Source organism: Dryobates pubescens, chromosome 28, assembly GCF_014839835.1.
Source record: "Dryobates pubescens isolate bDryPub1 chromosome 28, bDryPub1.pri, whole genome shotgun sequence".
NCBI lineage: Eukaryota > Metazoa > Chordata > Aves > Piciformes > Picidae > Dryobates > Dryobates pubescens.
In genome coordinates, this window is record NC_071639.1 from 1,524,921 (window position 1) to 1,544,142 (window position 19,222).

The 19,222-nt window shown below is 52.1% G+C and overlaps 1 protein-coding gene across 1 annotated transcript in view; it reads left to right on the forward strand.

Moving 5' to 3' along the window:
• Positions 1-19,222, forward strand: part of EPB41L2 (erythrocyte membrane protein band 4.1 like 2) — a 157,110-nt gene that overhangs the window by 95,221 nt on the left and 42,667 nt on the right. Inside the window, exons 5-10 of the mRNA XM_054173977.1 lie at positions 3,578-3,682; positions 9,023-9,065; positions 13,624-13,699; positions 15,647-15,865; positions 17,239-17,326; positions 17,733-17,885. Coding sequence (XP_054029952.1) covers positions 3,578-3,682; positions 9,023-9,065; positions 13,624-13,699; positions 15,647-15,865; positions 17,239-17,326; positions 17,733-17,885 — 684 coding nt within the window. The remainder of the gene's footprint in view (positions 1-3,577; positions 3,683-9,022; positions 9,066-13,623; positions 13,700-15,646; positions 15,866-17,238; positions 17,327-17,732; positions 17,886-19,222) is intronic.

A 19,222-nucleotide genomic window follows, 5' to 3' on the forward strand; every position in this document is an offset into this window, starting at 1 on the left:
GGGTGGGCAGCAGGGACAGGAGGTGATCCCCTGTGTTCAGCACTGGGGAGGCCACACCTGAAGTGTTGTGTTCACTTCTGGGCCCTCACTCCAGGAAGAACCTGGTGCTTAGGGACATGGTTGGAAAAGCCCTCTAAGATCATCCAGTCCAGCCACCAGCCCAGCCCCACCATGGCCATCAAACCATGGCCCCAAGTGCCATGCCCACACCTTTCAGGGCTGGGGACTCCACCACCTCCCTGGGCAGCCTGTGCCAATCCCTGATCACTCTTGCAGCAAAAACATTTTTCCTCACATCCAACCTAACCCTCCCCTGGCACAGTTTCAGGCCAGTTCCTCTCCTTCTACCACCTGATACCAGAGAGAAGAGTCCAACATCCACCTCACTGCAGCCTCCTCTCAGGGATCTGTAAAGAGCAATGAGGTCTCCCCTCAGCCTGCAGCCTCCTCTCAGGGATCTGTAAAGAGCAATGAGGTCTCCCCTCAGCCTCCAGCCTCCTGACTAAACACCCCCAGGTCCCTTCTAGGACTTGTGTTCAAGAGCTTTCTCCATCTTCATTGCCCTTCTCTGGACCTGCTGCAGCCCCTCAATGTCCTTGTTAGAGTGAGGCTCCCAATACTGAGCCCAGGATTCAAGGTGTGCCCTCACCAGTGCCACACAGAGGGGGACAATCCCATCCCTAAACCTGCTGGCCACACTGTTCCTGACACAAGCCAGGATGCTTTTGGCCTTCTTGGCTACCTGGCTCATCTTCAGTGGGCCATCAACCAACACCCTCAGGTCCTTCTCCACCAAGCAGCTCTCCAGCCACCCTGCCCCAAGCCAGTAATGTTGATGGAGCTGTAGTGTCCCAAGTGCAGCGCTCAACACTTGACCCTGTAGAAGCTCATACTATTAGACATTACTATTAGAGAGTAGGAAACTAATAGAGCAACTAATAGAGTTACTATTAGAGATTAGGAAACTGTGGTGCTGAAACTGACCTCAGATGGAAACCTCATCTGCATTTGGTTGGTGTTGTGGCTGACTTCCACAAATGCTCTCATTAGGCAAAATCAACTTCTTTAGTGCTGGGCTTGTGCCTGATGGATATGTTTGGTACTGAGAGGGCTGCTAAATCTATAGACAGGGCAACCCTCTCCTGTTATGTCCTGCTCCTCAAAACCTCTGCAATGTTGACAGCTGGCTGTGTTGGTTCTGTGCTGCTTCCCCTTGTGTGCTGCTTCTGCTGGTCTCATCACTGCCCTGTGCTGGTTTGCTTTGTTCCTTTGAGTTTGGTGCTGGTCTCATCACTGCCCTGTGCTGGTTTGCTTTGTTCCTTTGAGTTTGGTGCTGGTCTCATCACTGCCCTGTGCTGGTTTGCTTTGTTCCTTTGAGTTTGGGGCTGGTCTCATCACTGCCCTGTGCTGGTTTGCTTTGTTCCTTTGAGTTTGGTGCTGGTCTCATCACTGCCCTGTGCTGGTTTGCTTTGTTCCTTTGAGTTTGGTGCTGGTCTCATCACTGCCCTGTGCTGGTTTGCTTTGTTCCTTTGAGTTTGGGGCTGGTCTCATCACTGCCCTGTGCTGGTTTGCTTTGTTCCTTTGAGTTTGGTGCTGGTCTCATCACTGCCCTGTGCTGGTTTGCTTTGTCCCTTTGAGTTTGGTGCAGGTCTCATCACTGCCCTGTGCTGGTTTGCTATGTTCCTTTGAGTTTGGTGCTGGTCTCATCACTGCCCTGTGCTGGTTTGCTTTGTTCCTTTGAGTTTGGTGCAGGTCTCATCACTGCCCTGTGCTGGTTTGCTCTGTTCCTTTGAGTTTGGTGCTGGTCTCATCACTGACCTGTGCTGGTTTGCTTTGTCCCTTTGAGTTTGGTGCTGGTCTCATCACTGCCCTGTGCTGGTTTGCTTTGTTCCTTTGAGTTTGGTGCTGGTCTCATCACTGCCCTGTGCTGGTTTGCTTTGTTCCTTTGAGGTTGGTGCTGGTCTCATCACTGACCTGTGCTGGTTTGCTCTGTTCCTTTTAGTTTGGTGCTGGTCTCATCACTGCCCTGTGCTGGTTTGCTTTGTTCCTTTGAGTTTGGTGCTGGTCTCATCACTGCCCTGTGCTGGTTTGCTTTGTTCCTTTGAGTTTGGTGCTGGTCTCATCACTGCCCTGTGCTGGTTTGCTTTGTTCCTTTGAGTTTGGTGCTGGTCTCATCACTGCCCTGTGCTGGTTTGCTTTGTTCCTTTGAGTTTGGTGCTGGTCTCATCACTGACCTGTGCTGGTTTGCTCTGTTCCTTTGAGTTTGGTGCTGGTCTCATCACTGACCTGTGCTGGTTTGCTTTGTTCCTTTGAGTTTGGTGCTGGTCTCATCACTGACCTGTGCTGGTTTGCTCTGTTCCTTTGAGTTTGGGGCTGGTCTCATCACTGCCCTGTGCTGGTTTGCTTTGTTCCTTTGAGTTTGGGGCTGGTCTCATCACTGCCCTGTGCTGGTTTGCTTTGTTCCTTTGAGTTTGGTGCAGGTCTCATCACTGACCTGTGCTGGTTTGCTCTGTTCCTTTGAGTTTGGTGCTGGTCTCATCACTGACCTGTGCTGGTTTGCTTTGTCCCTTTGAGTTTGGGGCTGGTCTCATCACTGACCTGTGCTGGTTTGCTTTGTCCCTTTGAGTTTGGTGCTGGTCTCATCACTGCCCTGTGCTGGTTTGCTTTGTTCCTTTGAGTTTGGTGCTGGTCTCATCACTGACCTGTGCTGGTTTGCTCTGTTCCTTTGAGTTTGGTGCTGGTCTCATCACTGACCTGTGCTGGTTTGCTTTGTTCCTTTGAGTTTGGTGCTGGTCTCATCACTGACCTGTGTTGGTTTGCTCTGTTCCTTTGAGTTTGGTGCTGGTCTCATCACTGCCCTGTGCTGGTTTGCTTTGTTCCTTTGAGTTTGGTGCTGGTCTCATCACTGCCCTGTGCTGGTTTGCTTGTTCCTTTGAGTTTGGTGCTGGTCTCTTCTCACAGGTAATTAGCAGTAGAATAGGAGGGAACAGCTTCAAGCTGCAACAGGGGAGGTTTGGACAGGACAGTAGGAAAAGTGTTTGCCAGCAAGAGTGCTCAGGCACTGGAATGTGCTGCCCAGGGAGGTGCTGGAGTCACTGTCCCTGGGTGTGTTCAAACGTGGTGCTTGGGGATGTGGTTCAGAGGTGAACTTTGTAGATCAGGGTCAGTGGTATGACTTGATGGTCCCAGAGGTCTTTTCCAACCTGAATGCTTCTGTGATCTCTCAAGATGATAGTGTGCTTTATTTTCCTTTGGAGTCCCTCCAAGCCCACACTGAGATGTGTGCTGGAGATGTTCCAAGGAACAGAAATGAGCACTGTAGGAAGTGCACTCCTCTGGAGGAGAGAATGATGGAGCCAAGCTGCCTCACCTGGAGGAGGCTTCCAAGGCTTTGAAAACACAGGTCCAGAAAAGCTAAGAACCATGGAGTGACACTTGGTGGTGCAAACTACCTAAATCAGTTCAGAGACTGAGCTGGCCTTGTGCTTTCTGCTGAAGTGGAAGAACCCCAGAGGAAAGGCAGTGTGTTCAGATGGAGACTGTTCCTGACTGTGCTGTGGTTTGCTTTGTGTTTCAGAAAAGAGCAAAAGGCCAAGTGCTGTTTGACAAAGTGTGTGAACATCTCAACCTCCTGGAAAAGGACTATTTTGGGCTCTTGTTCTTTGAGAACTCGGAGCAGAAGGTAAGCCTGGAAATCAGGGTTTGGTTTCTTTTCTTTCTGTCTTCCTACATTGCCACTGACTTCAGTAGGTGAGTGAGCTCCCTTGGTCTGGGTCCAGTGCTCTTTGACATCTTTGAGAGTGGCACTGGCTGCACCCTCAGCAGGATTGCTGGTGACACCAAGGAGTCACTTGAGGGCAGGATGGCATCCAGAAGAAGCTTGAGGAGCTGAAGTGGGCCAGTGCCAGCTGCATGAGCTTCAGCAAGTCACAGGGCAGTGTCCTGCATCTAGGTTGGGCAAGTGTCCTGACTGCATGCAGAGTGAGTTGAGAGTGGTCTTGAAGAAAGAGGTTTGGGGGTGCTGGTAACTGAGCAGCTCCCCAGGAGCCAGCAGTGCCCTCCTGCAGCCCTCAGGCAGCTGTGTGCTGGGCTGCAGCCAGAGCAGGGTGGGCAGCAGGGCAGCAGAGGGGATTCTGCCCCTGGGCTCTGCTCTGCTCAGACCTCACCTCCAATCCTGCCTCCAGCTCTGCTGTCCCCAGCAGGAGAAGGACACAGAGCTGCTGGAGTGAGTCCAGAGAAGGCCAAAGATGCTCCAAGGGCTGGAGCTGCTCTGCTGTGAGCACAGGCTGAGGGAGCTGGGAGAGGAGAAGGCTCCAGGGGGACCTCAGAGCTGCCTGCCAGGACCTGAAGGGATCCTGCAGGAAGGCTGCAGAGAGACTTTTGCTGAGGGGGTCTGGAGCCAGGCCAAGGGGGAATGGTTTGGAGCTGAGGCAGAGCTGGGTGAGAGTGGAGCTGAGGAAGAAGTTCTTCAGTCTGGGGCTGGTGAGACTCTGGAGCAGGCTGCCCAGGGAGGCTGTGGATGCCTCCTCCATGGCAGTGTTTTAAGGGCAGGTTGGGTGAGGCCTTGGACAGCAAGGTCTAATTGAGAGGTGTCCCTGCCCATGGTGGGGGGGTTGGAGTAGATGATCTCTGAGGTCTCCCTTCCAGCCTGAAGCATTCTATCATTCTTTTTTCATCTCAGTACCTACTCTTTGGGACTTTGGGGGTTTTTCCCCTGTTAAGACTGTTGCCTCTTCAGCTGCAAATGGCACCAGCCCTTGCCCTCAGTCAGCACTCAATGCTCATTCTTGTGCACCCCTCACAGCCACCCATTTATGACCCAGCTGCTGAACCTGATGGCAGCTGTGGGGTGTGGAAATGGAGTGCCAGGCACTCTGCTGAATTAGAGCTGCTCCCTAAGGCAGCAGCAGGGTACCATTGGAGGAGGAGTGCCATTAGCTGCTCTCTCTCTCTGCTGTGTGCAGCTGGCAGAGTCGTTGTCTTCAGCTCACACTGGGGTCTGTTAGCTTTAATGCCCATGGCAGAGCTGCTCAGGTCCAAAGCACTTGGCTCAGATTGCTCATTAATGATTTCTTTCAGTTTGCAAATGTTAGATTTACTGCTCCAAAGTTTGCTTAGTGGCTTCACTGCCTTGCACCCTCAGACCTCCATGAATGTCCCATTCACACTGCAATTGCTCTGCAGGGGTGTGAGGAAGCCTCTGCTCTTCAGCTCTGGGCAGCAGCTGGAAAGGCTGCTCTGCTGGGGTTGTACAAAATGCCTCTGTCCTGGGAGAGGACATTTTGTTGTTCCCTGACAATTCAGTGCTGTGACTCATCTGTAACCTTACCAGTCACAAACTGAACTCATAGACTTCTGCCTGCTGGAACAAAGTGCTGTGTGGCCACTTCTGTTTCCCAAGACAGACCTGAATGCAGAGGTCTGGCTCAGGGTGGGTTCTGTCAGTAGGGTTTCTTTTATCCATGACAAAAGGCACAGATGTAAATAAACCCTAACCCTTGGAGTTATCACAGAATGGGCTGGGCTGGCAGGGACCTTAGAGATCATCCAGCTCCAACCCATGGCAGTATCACAGTATCACAGTACCACCAAGGTTGGAAGAGACCTCAAAGATCATCGAGTCCAAGCTGTCACCACAGACCTCATGACTAAACCATGGCTCCAAGTGCCACATCCAATCCCCTCTTGAACACCTCCAGGGATGGGGACTCCACCACCTCCCTGGGCAGCACATCCCAATGGCTAACAACTCTCTCTGGGAAGAACTTTCTCCTCACCTCCAGCCTAAACCTCCCCTGGCACAGCTTGAGACTGTGTCCTCTTGTTCTGCTGCTGGCTGCCTGGGAGAAGAGACCAACCCCCACCTGGCTACAGCCTCCCTTCAGGGAGCTGGAGAGAGCAAGAAGGTCTCCCCTGAGCCTCCTCTTCTGCAGGCTAAGCAACCCCAGCTCCCTCAGCCTCTCCTCCCAGGGCTGTGCTCCAGACACCTCCCCAGCCTCCTTGCCCTTCTCTGGACACCTTCAAGTCTCTCAATGTCCTTCTTGAGCTGAGGGGCCCAGAACTGGACACAGGACTCAAGGTGTGGCCTCAGCAGTGCTGAGCACAGGGCACAAGGACTTCCCTGCTCCTGCTGGCCACACTCTTCCTGCTGCAGGCCAGGATGCCCTTGGCCTTCTTGGCCCCCTGGGCACACTGCTGGCTCCTGTTCACCTGCTGTCAACCACTACCCCCAGGTCCCTCTCTGCCTGGCTGCTCTCAGCCACTCTGCCCCCAGCCTGCAGCTCTGCCTGGGGTTGCTGTGGCCAAAGTGCAGCCCCTGGCACTTGGACTTGTTGAATGCCATCCTGTTGGCCTCTGCCCATCTGTCCAGCCTGGCAAGGTCCCTCTGCAGAGCCCTTCTGCCCTCTAACTGACCAACATCTGCTGCCAGCTTGGTGTCATCTGCAAAGTTGCTGCTGACTGAATCAATCCCCTCCTCCAGATCATCAATAAAGATATTGATTCTGTAATATATACACCATGCAACTGTGATGACATCAACTTGGAGCAGGGTCATTTACAGTAGAGAACTTAGTATTTTGGGTCATGTTCATAGAGGCTCCAGCTTTTATCAGCAGAGGAGATCTGCAGGAAGAATTTGCAGTAGTTCCACATCCACCCAATCCATACAGACCCATGAAACTGTAGCCAGCATGCTGTATCTCCTGAAAGTGAGTTGGACTTTTGGTGGACAAGCCAGTAATAAAGCTTGAGGGATGTGGTATTGCAAGAGAGTTGTTGATGTAGGCTGACAGCTGAGTCCCTCACAGCCAGGATGCAGAGAATCAGGGAAGGGACCTCACAGATCATCTACTCCAACCCCCCTGCCATGCCCAGGGACACCTCTCAGCTAGACTCAGCTGCTCAAAGCTTCATCCAACCTGGCCTTGAACACCCCCAGGGAGGAGGATTCCACAGCCTCCCTGGGCAGCCTGCTCCAGAGTCTCACCACCCTCCTACTGAAGAACTTCTTCCTCAGCTCCAGCCTAACCCTGCTCTGCCTCAGCTCCAAACCATTCCCCCTTGTCCTGTCTCCAGACACCCTCAGCAAAAGTCTCTCTGCAGCCTTCCTGCAGGATCCCTTCAGGTCCTGGCAGGCAGCTCTGGGGTCCCCTGGAGCCTTCTCCTCTGCAGGCTGCACAGCCCCAGCTCCCTCAGCCTGTGCTCACAGCAGAGCTGCTCCAGCCCTGGGAGCATCTTTGTGGCCTCCTCTGAACTCTCTCCAGCAGCTCTGTGTCCTTCTGCTGGGGACAGCAGGATTGGAGGTGAGGTGTGAGCAGAGCAGAGCCCAGGGGCAGAATCCCCTCTGCTGCCCTGCTGCCCACCCTGCTCTGGCTGCAGCCCAGCACACAGCTGCCTGAGGGCTGCACTGCCTGGGGAGGCTAAGGAAGAGACAGGACAGAGAGACTCATTGGCAACACTTGTGCTGGCACTGAGCTCCCTGTGCTCCTTGATGTTTTAACTCAGTTGCTAATTCTTTCCCACTTTGCAGCTCCCTCCCTGCAGTGTGCTGAGCCTGCTGGCAGGCAGGTTGTGTGCTGTGGGAAACAAGGCCTCAGACCCTGCCAAAGCAAACTCAGTCCTTGCACAATGTAGCCCTCAGTCCCTGCAGCTGAAGGGCTTTTGTGTCTCTCACCCAACCTGTTTGGGTGAAATCAGTAAACTGGATCTGAGTTACTGATTTTTGCCTTAATCTCACTCCCCCAAATGGTATTTTTTGGATGATCAGACCCAAAAAAGCCTCTTTGCACACATGAATAGTGACTGGAATGCTATGAGCTTACACTCCAGTGATACAAACTAGTTCTACACATCTACCTGTGTGGAACTGGCTTCATTTGCACTGTCTCAGCTCTGCCCTGGTGAGGCCACATCTGCAGTGTTGTGTCCAGTTCTGGGCTCCCCAGTGCAAGAGGGGCAGGGGGCTGCTGGAGGGAGTCCAATGGAAGCTATGAGGATGCTGAAGGGCCTGGAACATCTGTGTGAGGAGGAGAGGCTGAGAGCCCTGGGGGTGTTGAGCCTGGAGAAGAGAAGGCTGAGAGGAGATCTGATCAATGAGGGCTGGCTGTCATGAAGGGGCCAGGCTCTGGGCAGTGGTGTCCTGGGATAGGACAAGAGGCAATGGACACAAACTGGAACCCAGGAGGTTCCACCTGAACATGAGGAGAAACTTCTTTGGTGTGAGGCTGCTGAGCCCTGGAGCAGGCTGCCCAGAGAGGTTGTGGAGTCTCCTGCTCTGGAGCCTTTCCAGCCCCACCTGGATGTGTTCTGTGTGCCCTGCCCTGGGTGCCCTGCTCTGGCAGGGGTTGGACTGGGTGATCTCTGGAGGTCCCTTCCATCCCCTAGCAGCTGTGGCTGTGTGACAGAGATGTGAGCAGTGTCTCAGAGTCAGCATCCTGCATGTCCACAGAGAGCTTTGCCTGGGGGCAGGTCAGGCAAACATCTTGACAACTGAGTTGGTTTTCCCAAGGCCTTTTGACTCTTAGCAGCACTGCAGTGTGCATGGCTGAAGAGCAGGGCTGGGAATTGTAAGTGTGGAGTTCAGCATCACCTTGAGTAGCTCTGTGTGTGTGAGCAGAGCCTGCAGGGCCCTCCTGAAACCCTGCTGGGGTCAGTAAAGGGAGGGGGAGAGAAAACTGCCTCTGTCAGCTGGAACTTGCTAGCCCTCCCCCACTGTTTAGAATTAGAGGGCACAGAGAGCCTGAAGGAAGCAGCAAGGGAGAGGCATTGCCCAGTTTCACTCATGGGCAGAGCAGGGGAGATGTGCAGGCAAACCATGTGTTGCATTGCAGCATTCTCTGGGTAACTGTAAATAGAGCAGGTCTCTGGGCAGCTTGTCTTGAGGATCTTGGAGGTCTTTCCCAACCTTACTAATTCTCTGCTTGTATAACAATGCAAACTTTAACTGCACTGCATGAACTCAGCTCCATCTTCAGTCTGCAGAGGTTTTCAGTGCTGCTTACTCTCTGCTCCTGTTTTTCAGAACTGGCTGGATCCTGCAAAGGAAATCAAGAGACAAATCCGAAGTAAGTGCCTCTGTGTCCAGGTGGTCTGCTCCTTTTCATTCCCTCACAGGCACATTCTTCATCAAGGGAGTAGCCTGGGTGTTGACTGAATTGCATACTTACAGAAGGAAGATAGTTTGGTACCTGGCATGGAGTCCTGTGTCCAGTTCTGGGCCCCTCAGGTCAAGAAGGACATTGAGAGACTTGAAGGTGTCCAGAGAAGGGCAAGGAGGCTGGGGAGGGGTCTGGAGCACAGCCCTGTGAGGAGAGGCTGAGGGAGCTGGGGTTGCTTAGCCTGCAGAAGAGGAGGCTCAGGGGAGACCTTCTTGCTCTCTGCAACTCCCTGAAGGGAGGTTGGAGCCAGGTGGGGGTTGGTCTCTTCTCCCAGGCAGCTAGCAGCAGAACAAGAGGCCACAGTCTCAAGCTGTGCCAGGGGAGGTTTAGGCTGGAGGTGAGGAGAAAGTTCTTCCCAGAGAGAGTTGTTAGCCACTGGAATGTGCTGCCCAGGGAGGTGGTGGAGTCCCCATCCCTGGAGGTGTTCAAGAGGGGATTGGATGTGGTCTAGTAGTCATGAGGTCTTGAGTGACAGGTTGGACTTGATGATCTTTGAGGTCTTTTCCAACCTCATTGATTCTATGATTCTTCATCTCTGTGAGATGCTGTACATCCCACTAGGGCAGGGCAGGGGTATTCTGCTCACTTTTCTCTGCAGGTGTTTCATAACTGGCATTCAGGGTATAACAGGATTCCTGCAGTCATAGAATGCTTGGGGTTGGAAGGGACCTTAAAGATCATCAAGCTGCAGGACACCACCCTCTAGACCAAGCTGTTCAGAGCCCCATCCAGCCTGGCCTTGAACACCTCCAGGCAGGGGACATCCACAGCCTCTCTGGGCAGCCTGTGCCAGTGCCTCCCCACCCTCATTCTAAATTTCTTCCTATTCTCCAGTCTCAGTCTCCCCTCTCCCAGCTCAAAGCCATTGCCCTTTGTGGTCTCACAAGAAGTGCTGCAAAAAGTCCCTCCCCAGCTCTCCTGTATCCCCTTTTCAGGTACTGGAAGGCTGCTCTAAGGTCCCCTCAGAGCCTTCTGTGCTGCCAGCAGCCATTGCTGGCTCAGGCTGAGTTTTTCATCAGCTGACAGCCCCATGTGTGAGTTGCTGAGACACAAGAGATGCTCATGAGCACCAGCCACAAAAAGCCTTTACTGGAAGCTCCCCCTCAGTGATTGCCCAGTCTCAGTGGGATGTGACTCACATCAGCTGCATGCTGCTAGCTGCTGGGATGTGCTGCATCCTCTTTTCTTCCTAAGTCTGTGCCTAAAGCTGCCACAGAAACACTTTTCAAGGTAACAAGCTGGCTAGGAAAGCAAAACTTGTGGCCTTTCTCTAGCCTGTATTATTAACCACCAAACCAGAGAGCCTTGTCAGGGCCTGAATGTGAAATATCATTTCAAATATCAGAGGCACTCACTCAGTTTTTGTCCTGGCCAGGCATAGTGTGCATATTGTGTGAGGACAATAAGGTTTGTATGCCTCTGCTCTGCAGCTCTGAACAATATGCTGCAGTGAGGAGCACAAATATAGGCTGTGCCCTCTGTCCTGGCCTTGCTGGTCCATACTCAAAGGATAAATGTGCTCTCAGTAATCAGGCAAAATAGAAGGTCACCAACTGGCCAGAAAATACTTAGCACAGAGGCTACTGCAACTTTGGGTTTTGTTTTTAACTGGATTAGCTGTGGAATTAATGAGGAGGCATCTGGAACTGTTCACAGAGCCCATGCAGAATCCCAGAGTGCCAGGGACTGGAGGGGACCTCCAAAGCTCCTCCAGTCCAACCCCTGCCAGAGCAGCACACCTAGGGCAGGGCACACAGGAACACAGCCAGCTGGGGTTTGAGTATCTCCAGAGAGGGAGACTCCACAACCCCCCTGGGCAGCCTGCTCCAGGCCTCTGTCACCCTCACAGCAAAACAATTTCTCCTCCTGTTTCCATGAAGCTTCCTCTGCCTCAGCTTCCACCACTGCCCCTGGTGCTGGCATTGGGCATCCCCCAGCAGAGCCTGGCTCCAGCCTCTGGGCACTGCCCCTGCACAGCTTTAGCAGCAGCAAGGAGCTCACCCTCAGGCTCCTCCTCTCCAAGCCACAGAGCCCTCAGCTCCCTCAGGCTCTCCTCACAAGGATGATTTTCCACTCCCTTCATCATCTTTGTGGCTCTGTGCTGGACTCTCTCCAGCAGTTCCCTGAGGTCCTTCCTGAACTGTGGGGCCCAGAACAAACCTTCAGAGGAATCACTGTGAGCAGTGAAGGGCACCTTACCTTTGCTGCTTTTTTGAACCCAAATATTACTTTTGCTAAGTCTTACACCAGGAGGAAAGAAGCAAGAGGAAGAAAAAAGAAGCCTTGACAGCATTTTGCTTTCTTTCCCCATTTTCTTCATGCTCTTGAGTAGGTCTGCAGTGCAGTGTTCCTTTCTTTGTGCTTGGAAATGCCCAACAAAACACAACTGCATTTGCATCATGCAAGCCCCAACTATTCAGTTATTGCCCAGGCTCTCTTTTGGGCTTTTCTATTCCATGTGTATGGCTGCAGTGTGTGACAAAATCTGCTGCACTTAGGCAAGTTCTGCATCTTGTCAAGTTCTGAGTCCTTCACAGCGAGTGTGCTCCTCTTGCACATGGTGTCACAGTGCAGGCAGAGTGACAAGGGCTGGAGCAGCTCTGCCAGGCTGAGGGAGCTGGGGGTGTTCAGCCTGGAGAAGAGAAGGCTCTGGGGGGACCTCAGAGCTGCCTGCCAGTAGCTGATGGGATCCTCCAGGAAGGCTGCAGAGGGTGTCTAGAGACAGGACAAGGGGAAGCTGAGGGAGAGTAGGTTTAGACTGGATCTTGGGAAGAAGTTCTTTGGTATGAGGGTGGGGAGACTCTGGCACAGGTTGCCCAGGGAGGCTGTGGCTACCTCCTCCCTGGGGGTGTTGAAGGCCAGGCTGGATGAGGCCTTGAGTAGCCAGGTCTAGTGGAGAGGTGTCCCTGCCCATGGCAGGGAGCTTGGAGAGGATGATCTGTGAGGTCCTTTCCAACCTGGGCCATGCTGGGATTCCTACATTATTGATGAGTGCCTTCAGCTTTCAGATCTTCAACTTGTTTGAGCCTAGGCCTGAAGGCAGCATTTCATGCTCTGTCAAATGCTGAGTCCAGTTTTAAGCATGCTTTTGCTTAAATGCAAGTGGTGTTAAGAGTTCTGACTCATGGGGCATTTAAACTTTAAATGCCACTGCTGTTATTGCTGCTAGAAGTGTTGTTCTCAAAAACTCTTTTAAAGGAGGACTGGCTAAGCTTTGGGGACTTCTGGTTGTTGTCCATGCATTCTGTATGAAGAAGAAACATTCTGTTGTACCCAGCACAGGCCTCATTTTGACATCTCCTCTCCAGAGCTATTGTAAAGTCTTTCAACCTGTCAGTTGAGTTAAACAGAGGCAGACTGCTGAGGCCACAGCTGGAGGATTGTGTCCTGTTCTGTGCTCCCCAGTACAAAAGGGACAGGGATCTACTGGTTAGAGTCCAATGAAGAGCTATGAGGATGCTGAAGGGACTGGAACATAGCTGCTATGAAGAAAGGCTGAGAGACCTGGAGTTGTTTAGCCTGGAGAAGGGAAGGCTGAGAGGGATCTGATCAATGGTTACAAATATCTGAGGGGTGGGGGGCAGGAAGGGGCCAGGCTCTGGGCAGTGGTGTCCTGGGATAGGACAAGAGGCAATGGACACAAACTGCAACCCAGGAGGTTCCACCTCAACCTGAGGAGAAACTTCTTTGGTGTGAGGCTGCTGAGCCCTGGAGCAGGCTGCCCAGAGAGGTTGTGGAGTCTCCTGCTCTGGAGCCTTTCCAGCCCCACCTGGATGTGTTCTGTGTGCCCTGCCCTGGGTGCTCCTTCTCTGGCAGGGGGTTGGACTCAATTTGCAGAGGTCCCTTCCAATCCCTAACATTCTGTGATTCTGTGATTCTATGCCTGTCAGCCATGGAGGAGTGGGAAACAACCACAAATGCTCTCCAGGTGTCTTTGGTTACTCTGTTATGGTAGCTTTCAAAGCAAAAGCACATTCTGATGTTACTGTAAGATCCTGTAAACCATTCTTTGGAAAGCATTTATCATCTGCTAGTCTTGCACTCTACTTTCTATCTGATAATCAAAATAATCCCCAGGAGGGTGGTGAGATCCTGGCACAGGCTGCCCAGGGAGGTGGTGGAAGCCTCCTGCCTGGAGGTGTTTGCAGCCAGGCTGGAGGTGGCTGTGAGCAACCTGCTGCAGTGTGAGGTGTCCCTGCCCATGGCAGGGGTTTGGGACTGGCTGAGCCTTGAGGTCCCTTCCAGCCCTGACAATTCTGTGGTTCTATTATTTTCTAAGCTTGAAAATGTGAGAAGAGAGTTTCCTGTCTGGTATCCTTGCTTCTTACTACTACACTGCCAAAAGAGAGGGGACAAAGTTTCCTCCAGGATTTCTCTGGTTTAAGATTTCTCTGGCTGCCTGTTGCAGTGAGGTTCTTTGCTTCAGCTGGCTGGACATTAACAATCAGACATTTTCCATCTTTAGGTTTGCCTTGGATATTCTCCTTTAATGTGAAGTTTTATCCTCCTGACCCTTCCCAGTTGACTGAAGACATCACTAGGTATGCAGAGTTCCTAATTTTAAGCTTTCAGTTTGCTCTAATTTGAAGGCTATGTAGGAGATCTTCAGTTCCTGGATGCCATAGCAGGTTTGGCTGTTACTGCAGAACACTGCAGCTGGTGCCAGCCACATCAGCTGCCTTTTAGAGTGAAGACAAGCTTAAAACTTCAGGAAGAAACCTGAGACAGAAGAATTAAATAAGTTGGGAAGGGACTTTTGACAAGGGCTTGTAGTGATGGGGTGAGAGACAAGGGCTTTGAGCTGGGAGAGGGCAGATTGAGACTGGAGAGGAGGAAGAAGTTCCTTCCAGTGAGGGTGGTGAGACACTGGAAGAGGTTGCCCAGGGAGGCTGTGGATGCCTTCTGCCTGGAGATGCTGAAGCCTAGGTTGGAAGAGGCCTTGAGCAAGCTGGGCTGGTGGGAGCTGTCCCTGCCCATGGCAGGGGGTTGGAACTTGAAGGTCCCATCCAAAGCAGCTGTCTGTTTTGGGGGAGAATTTTCAGCATGTGGGCTGGATTTTGAGGTGTGAATTTTAGCTGCTAGAAGCATTTTTGTCCTTCCAGCTTAAAGCTGCATTCTTTAGACTGTCAGTTTGCCTTTGGAAACCTCTTTCTTTGTTTTCATCACAGTCTGTGTTAACATTGGGTGCCTGCTGATCATTAACTTGTTGAATTGGTAGAAGGCTGCATGCAGTCCCTGAAATATTGAACTCTTACCCATACATGGTGCAGGGCAGGCAGTTATGGGTGCAGTCCTGGAAAGGATTTCTTTTGTATCTTAACAGAACTTGATTAGCTCCTGAGCTGCATGGGATAGGAAAGTCAGGAGTTTCAAGCCAAAGGGAAATGTCAGAGGAAATGCATGGGGATTTTCTGAGATAGCTGCAGGCCACAATGGGAACTGAAGGAGTTCCCAAGTCAGCTTTTGTTGTAAACTGGGCACAGTTTTTCATTCATTTCTCATGGAAATCAGATTATTTTTTTCCCCTGCTCCTCACATTATTTCTGAAAGTAACATTGATTCTTAAAAAGGGAATTGAAGAGTGGCAATAACCCTCAAAGAAGAAAAGGCCTTGGGGGTGCTGGGGGAGGAGAAGCTCAGCAGGAGCCAGCAGGGAGCACTTGCAGCCCAGAGCCGAGCAGAGCCTGGGCTGCAGCAAGAGAAGTGTGGCCAGCAGGGCCAGGGAGGGGATTCTGCCCCTCTGCTCCACTCTGCTGAGACCACAGCTGCAGCTCTGGGGCCAGCTCTGGAGCCTCTGTGCCAGGAAGGATCTGGAGGGGCTGGAAGGTGTCCAGAGCAGGGCCACGAGGAGGAGCAGAGGGCTGGAGCTGCTCTGCTGTGAGCACAGACTGAGGGAGTTGGGGTTGTGCAGGCTGGAGAGGAGAAGGCTCCCAGGAGACCTCATTGTGGCCTTGCAGGATCTGCAGGGGGCGCCAGGAAAGCTGGGGAGGGACTTTTGAGGGTGTCAGGGAGGGATAGGACTGGGGGGGATGGAGCAGAACTAGAAATGGGGAGATTGAGATTGGCTGTGAGGAAGAAGTTGTTGCCCATGAGGGTGGTGAGAGCCTGGCACAGGTTGCCCAGGGAGGTGGTGGCAGCCTCCTGCCTGGAGGTGTTTGCAGCCAGGCTGGAGGTGGCTGTGAGCAACCTGCTGCAGTGTGAGGTGTCCCTGCCCATGGCAGGGGGGTTGGAACTGGCTGATCCTTGAGGTCCCTTCCAGCCCTGCCAGCTCTGTGATCCTATAAAGTATTATCTAAATATAATACATTAGAATGTATAAATTCTAATACCATATAGTGTATAAATTAGCAGTGCACTGTCTGCATTTAAGACCTGCTGCTATGATCACTTGCATCCTGTAAGCTCTGCCCTCTCTGTCAGACACCTGCTGTTGCTGACAGCTCTTCTGGTTTCCTTTTGCTCTGCTTTTTGTCCCCTTTGTCTTGCAGATATTTCTTGTGCCTACAGCTCCGCCAGGACATCGCCTCGGGCCGCCTGCCCTGCTCCTTTGTGACTCATGCCCTGCTGGGCTCCTACACCCTGCAGGCTGAGCTGGGGGACCATGACCCAGAGGAGCACCGCAGTGACTACATCAGTGAATTCCAGTTTGCACCCAACCAGACTCCGGAGATGGAAGAGAAAGTCGCTGAGCTACACAAAACACACAGGTGGGAGCAGCTGAAATCCTCCTGCTCTGGCACAGTGCTGTCCTTTGAAGAGCAGGTGTAGAACTGCCCAGCTGAGCTGCTGTTGCTTGGGAAAACTTTTGCTGTGTGACCAGAACCTCTTCCTTTCATGTGTTTAAAATAATCAGTTGGAATTAGCTTCTAGGAGGAGAGCTTTTGGAGAGAATCTGATCTGACCATCTGCATTAGTCTAAGCAATGCACAGTTAGAGTATTGTGAAAGCAAAGGAGCACATCTCTCCTAAAGGAATATAATCTGCTCTAAAGGACCATCTCCTGCAGGGTCAAAATGCTGCTGGTGCCTTACAATATCTGCAGAGGGCTACAGGAAAGCTGGGGAGGGCCTTTTGAGGCTGTCAGGGAGGGATAGGGCTGGGGGAGATGGAGCAGAACTACAAATGGGGAGATTGAGATTGGATGTGAGGAAGTTGTTGCCCAGGAGGGTGGTGAGAGCCTGGCACAGGTTGCCCAGGGAGGTGGTGGCAGCCTCATGCCTGGAAGACTTTTAGGCCAGGTTGGATGTGGCTCTGAGCAACCTGCTGCAGTGTGAGGTGTCCCTGGCCATGGCAGGGGGGTTGGAATTGGATGATCCTTGAGGTCCCTTCACACCTTGAGTCCTGTGTCCAGTTCTGGGCCCCTCAGTTTAGGAAGGAGGTTGACTTACTGGAAGGTGTCCAGAGAAGGGCAACAAAGTTGGTGAGGGGTTTGGAACACAGCCCTGTGAGGAGAGGCTGAGGGAGCTGGGGTTGCTTAGCCTGCAGAAGAGGAGGCTCAGGGGAGACCTTCTTGCTCTCTGCAACTCCCTGAAGGGAGGCTGTAGCCAGGTGGAGGTTGGTCTCTTCTGCCAGGCATCCAGTACCAGAACAAGAGGACACACTCTCAAGCTGTGCCAGGGGAGGTTTAGGCTGGATGTTAGGAAGAAGTTCTACACAGAGAGAGCGATTGCACATTGGAATGGGCTGCCTGGGGAGGTGGTGGAGTCACCATCACTGGAGGTGTTCAGGAGGAGACTTGATGGGGTGCTTGGTGCCATGGGTTAGTTGAGCAGATGGTGCTGGGTGATAGGTTGGACTTGATGATCTCTGAGGTCTTTTCCAACCTGGTCTAGTCTATTCTATTCTATTCTATTCTATTCTATTCTATTCTATTCTATTCTATTCTATTCTATTCTATTCTATTCTATTCTATTCTATTCTATTCTATTTTATTTTCTATTCTATTCTATTCTATTCTATTCCAACCCTGACAATTCTATGACAGAGAGAGAGGTTTGCTGTGTGCCTGAACTGCAGGTTCCATCACTTTTGATTCTGAGTTCTTCTGTCAGTAACCTCAAGGCTTATTCAATCCTTTTAGGGGCTTGACTCCAGCACAGGCGGATTCCCAGTTCCTAGAGAATGCTAAGAGACTCTCCATGTATGGAGTGGATTTACATCATGCCAAGGTACTGGGGGTTGACTGGGGCTTGGGTTGGTTTAAGATAGTCATGCTTAGTATTAAAGAGCATAGTTTGTGTAGATCATAAAGCTTTCCATACCTTCAGTGAGATGTGCAATTGCATCTAAAGCCATGACTTAGAGTCCAAGGCCCTTCCTGAGAAGTTAATGGACTTGTCCCATTTCTGCTTGAAGAATCATAAGGTCTTCTTAGAGCCTTCTCTTCTTCAGGCTCAACAGATCCAACTCCCTGAGCCTGTCCCCACAGGAGAGGTGCTCCAGCCCTCCCCTCATTGTCACATCACATCGCCAGGGTCTTCCGGATTCAGCTCTGAAACGAGTGCCAGCTGATTTGTTCTCATTGTTTGGAATGCTCTCAGACTGAGTGTCGTGGCTTCCTCTGCCCTGTGACAGGACTCTGAAGGTGTGGACATCATGCTGGGGGTGTGTGCTAACGGGCTGCTGATTTACAAGGACAGGCTGCGGATCAACCGCTTCGCCTGGCCAAAGATCCTCAAGATCTCCTACAAGCGAAGTAACTTCTACATCAAAGTCAGGCCAGCAGAAGTAAGTAGCCCCTTTCTGCCTTGTTTCTCTTGTGAGGTCATTTCCATCCAGGAACAGGGAAACATCCTCACTGTTTTCCCCCCCTCACAGACCTACCTTTTCATTTGCTCTTCGGATTCTGCACTCGACTTTAGGGGATGCAGACCCCGAAGCTGCAAATCTCTGTTGTCACTCAGTGCAGTCTTGGCCTTTGTTACCAAGGCAAACCAGTGCCTGCCCTTGTTCTTACTGCCTGTACAAATCTGCAGCCCTGGGACACAGCCAGCTTCTCTTCCTCTGAGTATAATTGTTCCCTAAATGTCAACACATACAGTCTAGGCTGGAACCAGAGGCTTGAGCAGCCCTGGAGGACAAGGTAGCTTGCTGTTAGCTGCTGTGGAACAGTGGACTCAGCTTTCTTTTCTGATGCTGTCACAAGCTTGTGGGAGCTGCTGAAGGAAGGGGTGTTAGGATTTGAACACCTTGTGACTCCAGGTTTAACAAAACATCAGCCACTGTAATGCTTTCTCAGGGGATACTGTAAAATGCTTAAGGTAGTGTTGTGGGTTTAAGGCTGGATGTCTTAACCATGGAGGTGAAAGTCCTCCAAGTACCAGAGAGGTGCAGGGAGGTGGACACTGGAAAATGTAATCTTTTGTTATTTCATCCTATATGGTTGAGGGAGGTGATCCCCCTCTATTCCACTCTGCTGAGACCAGACCTAGAGCTCTGGGTCCAGTTCTGGAACCTCTATTACAGGAAGGAGCTGGAGGTGCTGGAAGGTGTCCAGAGAAGGGCCACGAGGAGGAGCAGAGGGCTGGAGCTGCTCTGCTGTGAGCACAGACTGAGGGAGTTGGGGTTGTGCAGGCTGGAGAGGAGAAGGCTCCCAGGAGACCTAACTGTGGCCTTGCAGGATCTGCAGGGGGCTCCAGGAAAGCTGGGGAGGGACTTTTGAGGCTGTCAGGGAGGGATAGGACTGGGGAGGATGGAGCAGAACTAGAACTGGGGAGATTGAGATTGGCTGTGAGGAAGAAGTTGTTCCCCAGGAGGGTGGTGAGAGCCTGGCATAGGCTGCCCAGGGAGGTGGTGGCAGCCTCCTGCCTGGAGGTGTTTGCAGCCAGGCTGGAGGTGGCTGTGAGCAACCTGCTGCAGTGTGAGGTGTCCCTGGCCATGGCAGGGGGTTGGCACTGGCTGAGCCTTGAGCTCCCTTCCAGCCCTGACAGTTCCATGATTCCATGATAATTCCTGCCTCTCCCCTTTATAAATGAACTGCATAGGCTCTTCTCCCTCTTTTCTCTCTCTGCTCCCAGCTGGATCTTATCTCTTGTGGGGGAGGTTAGAGGCCTGGCTCAGCCTTG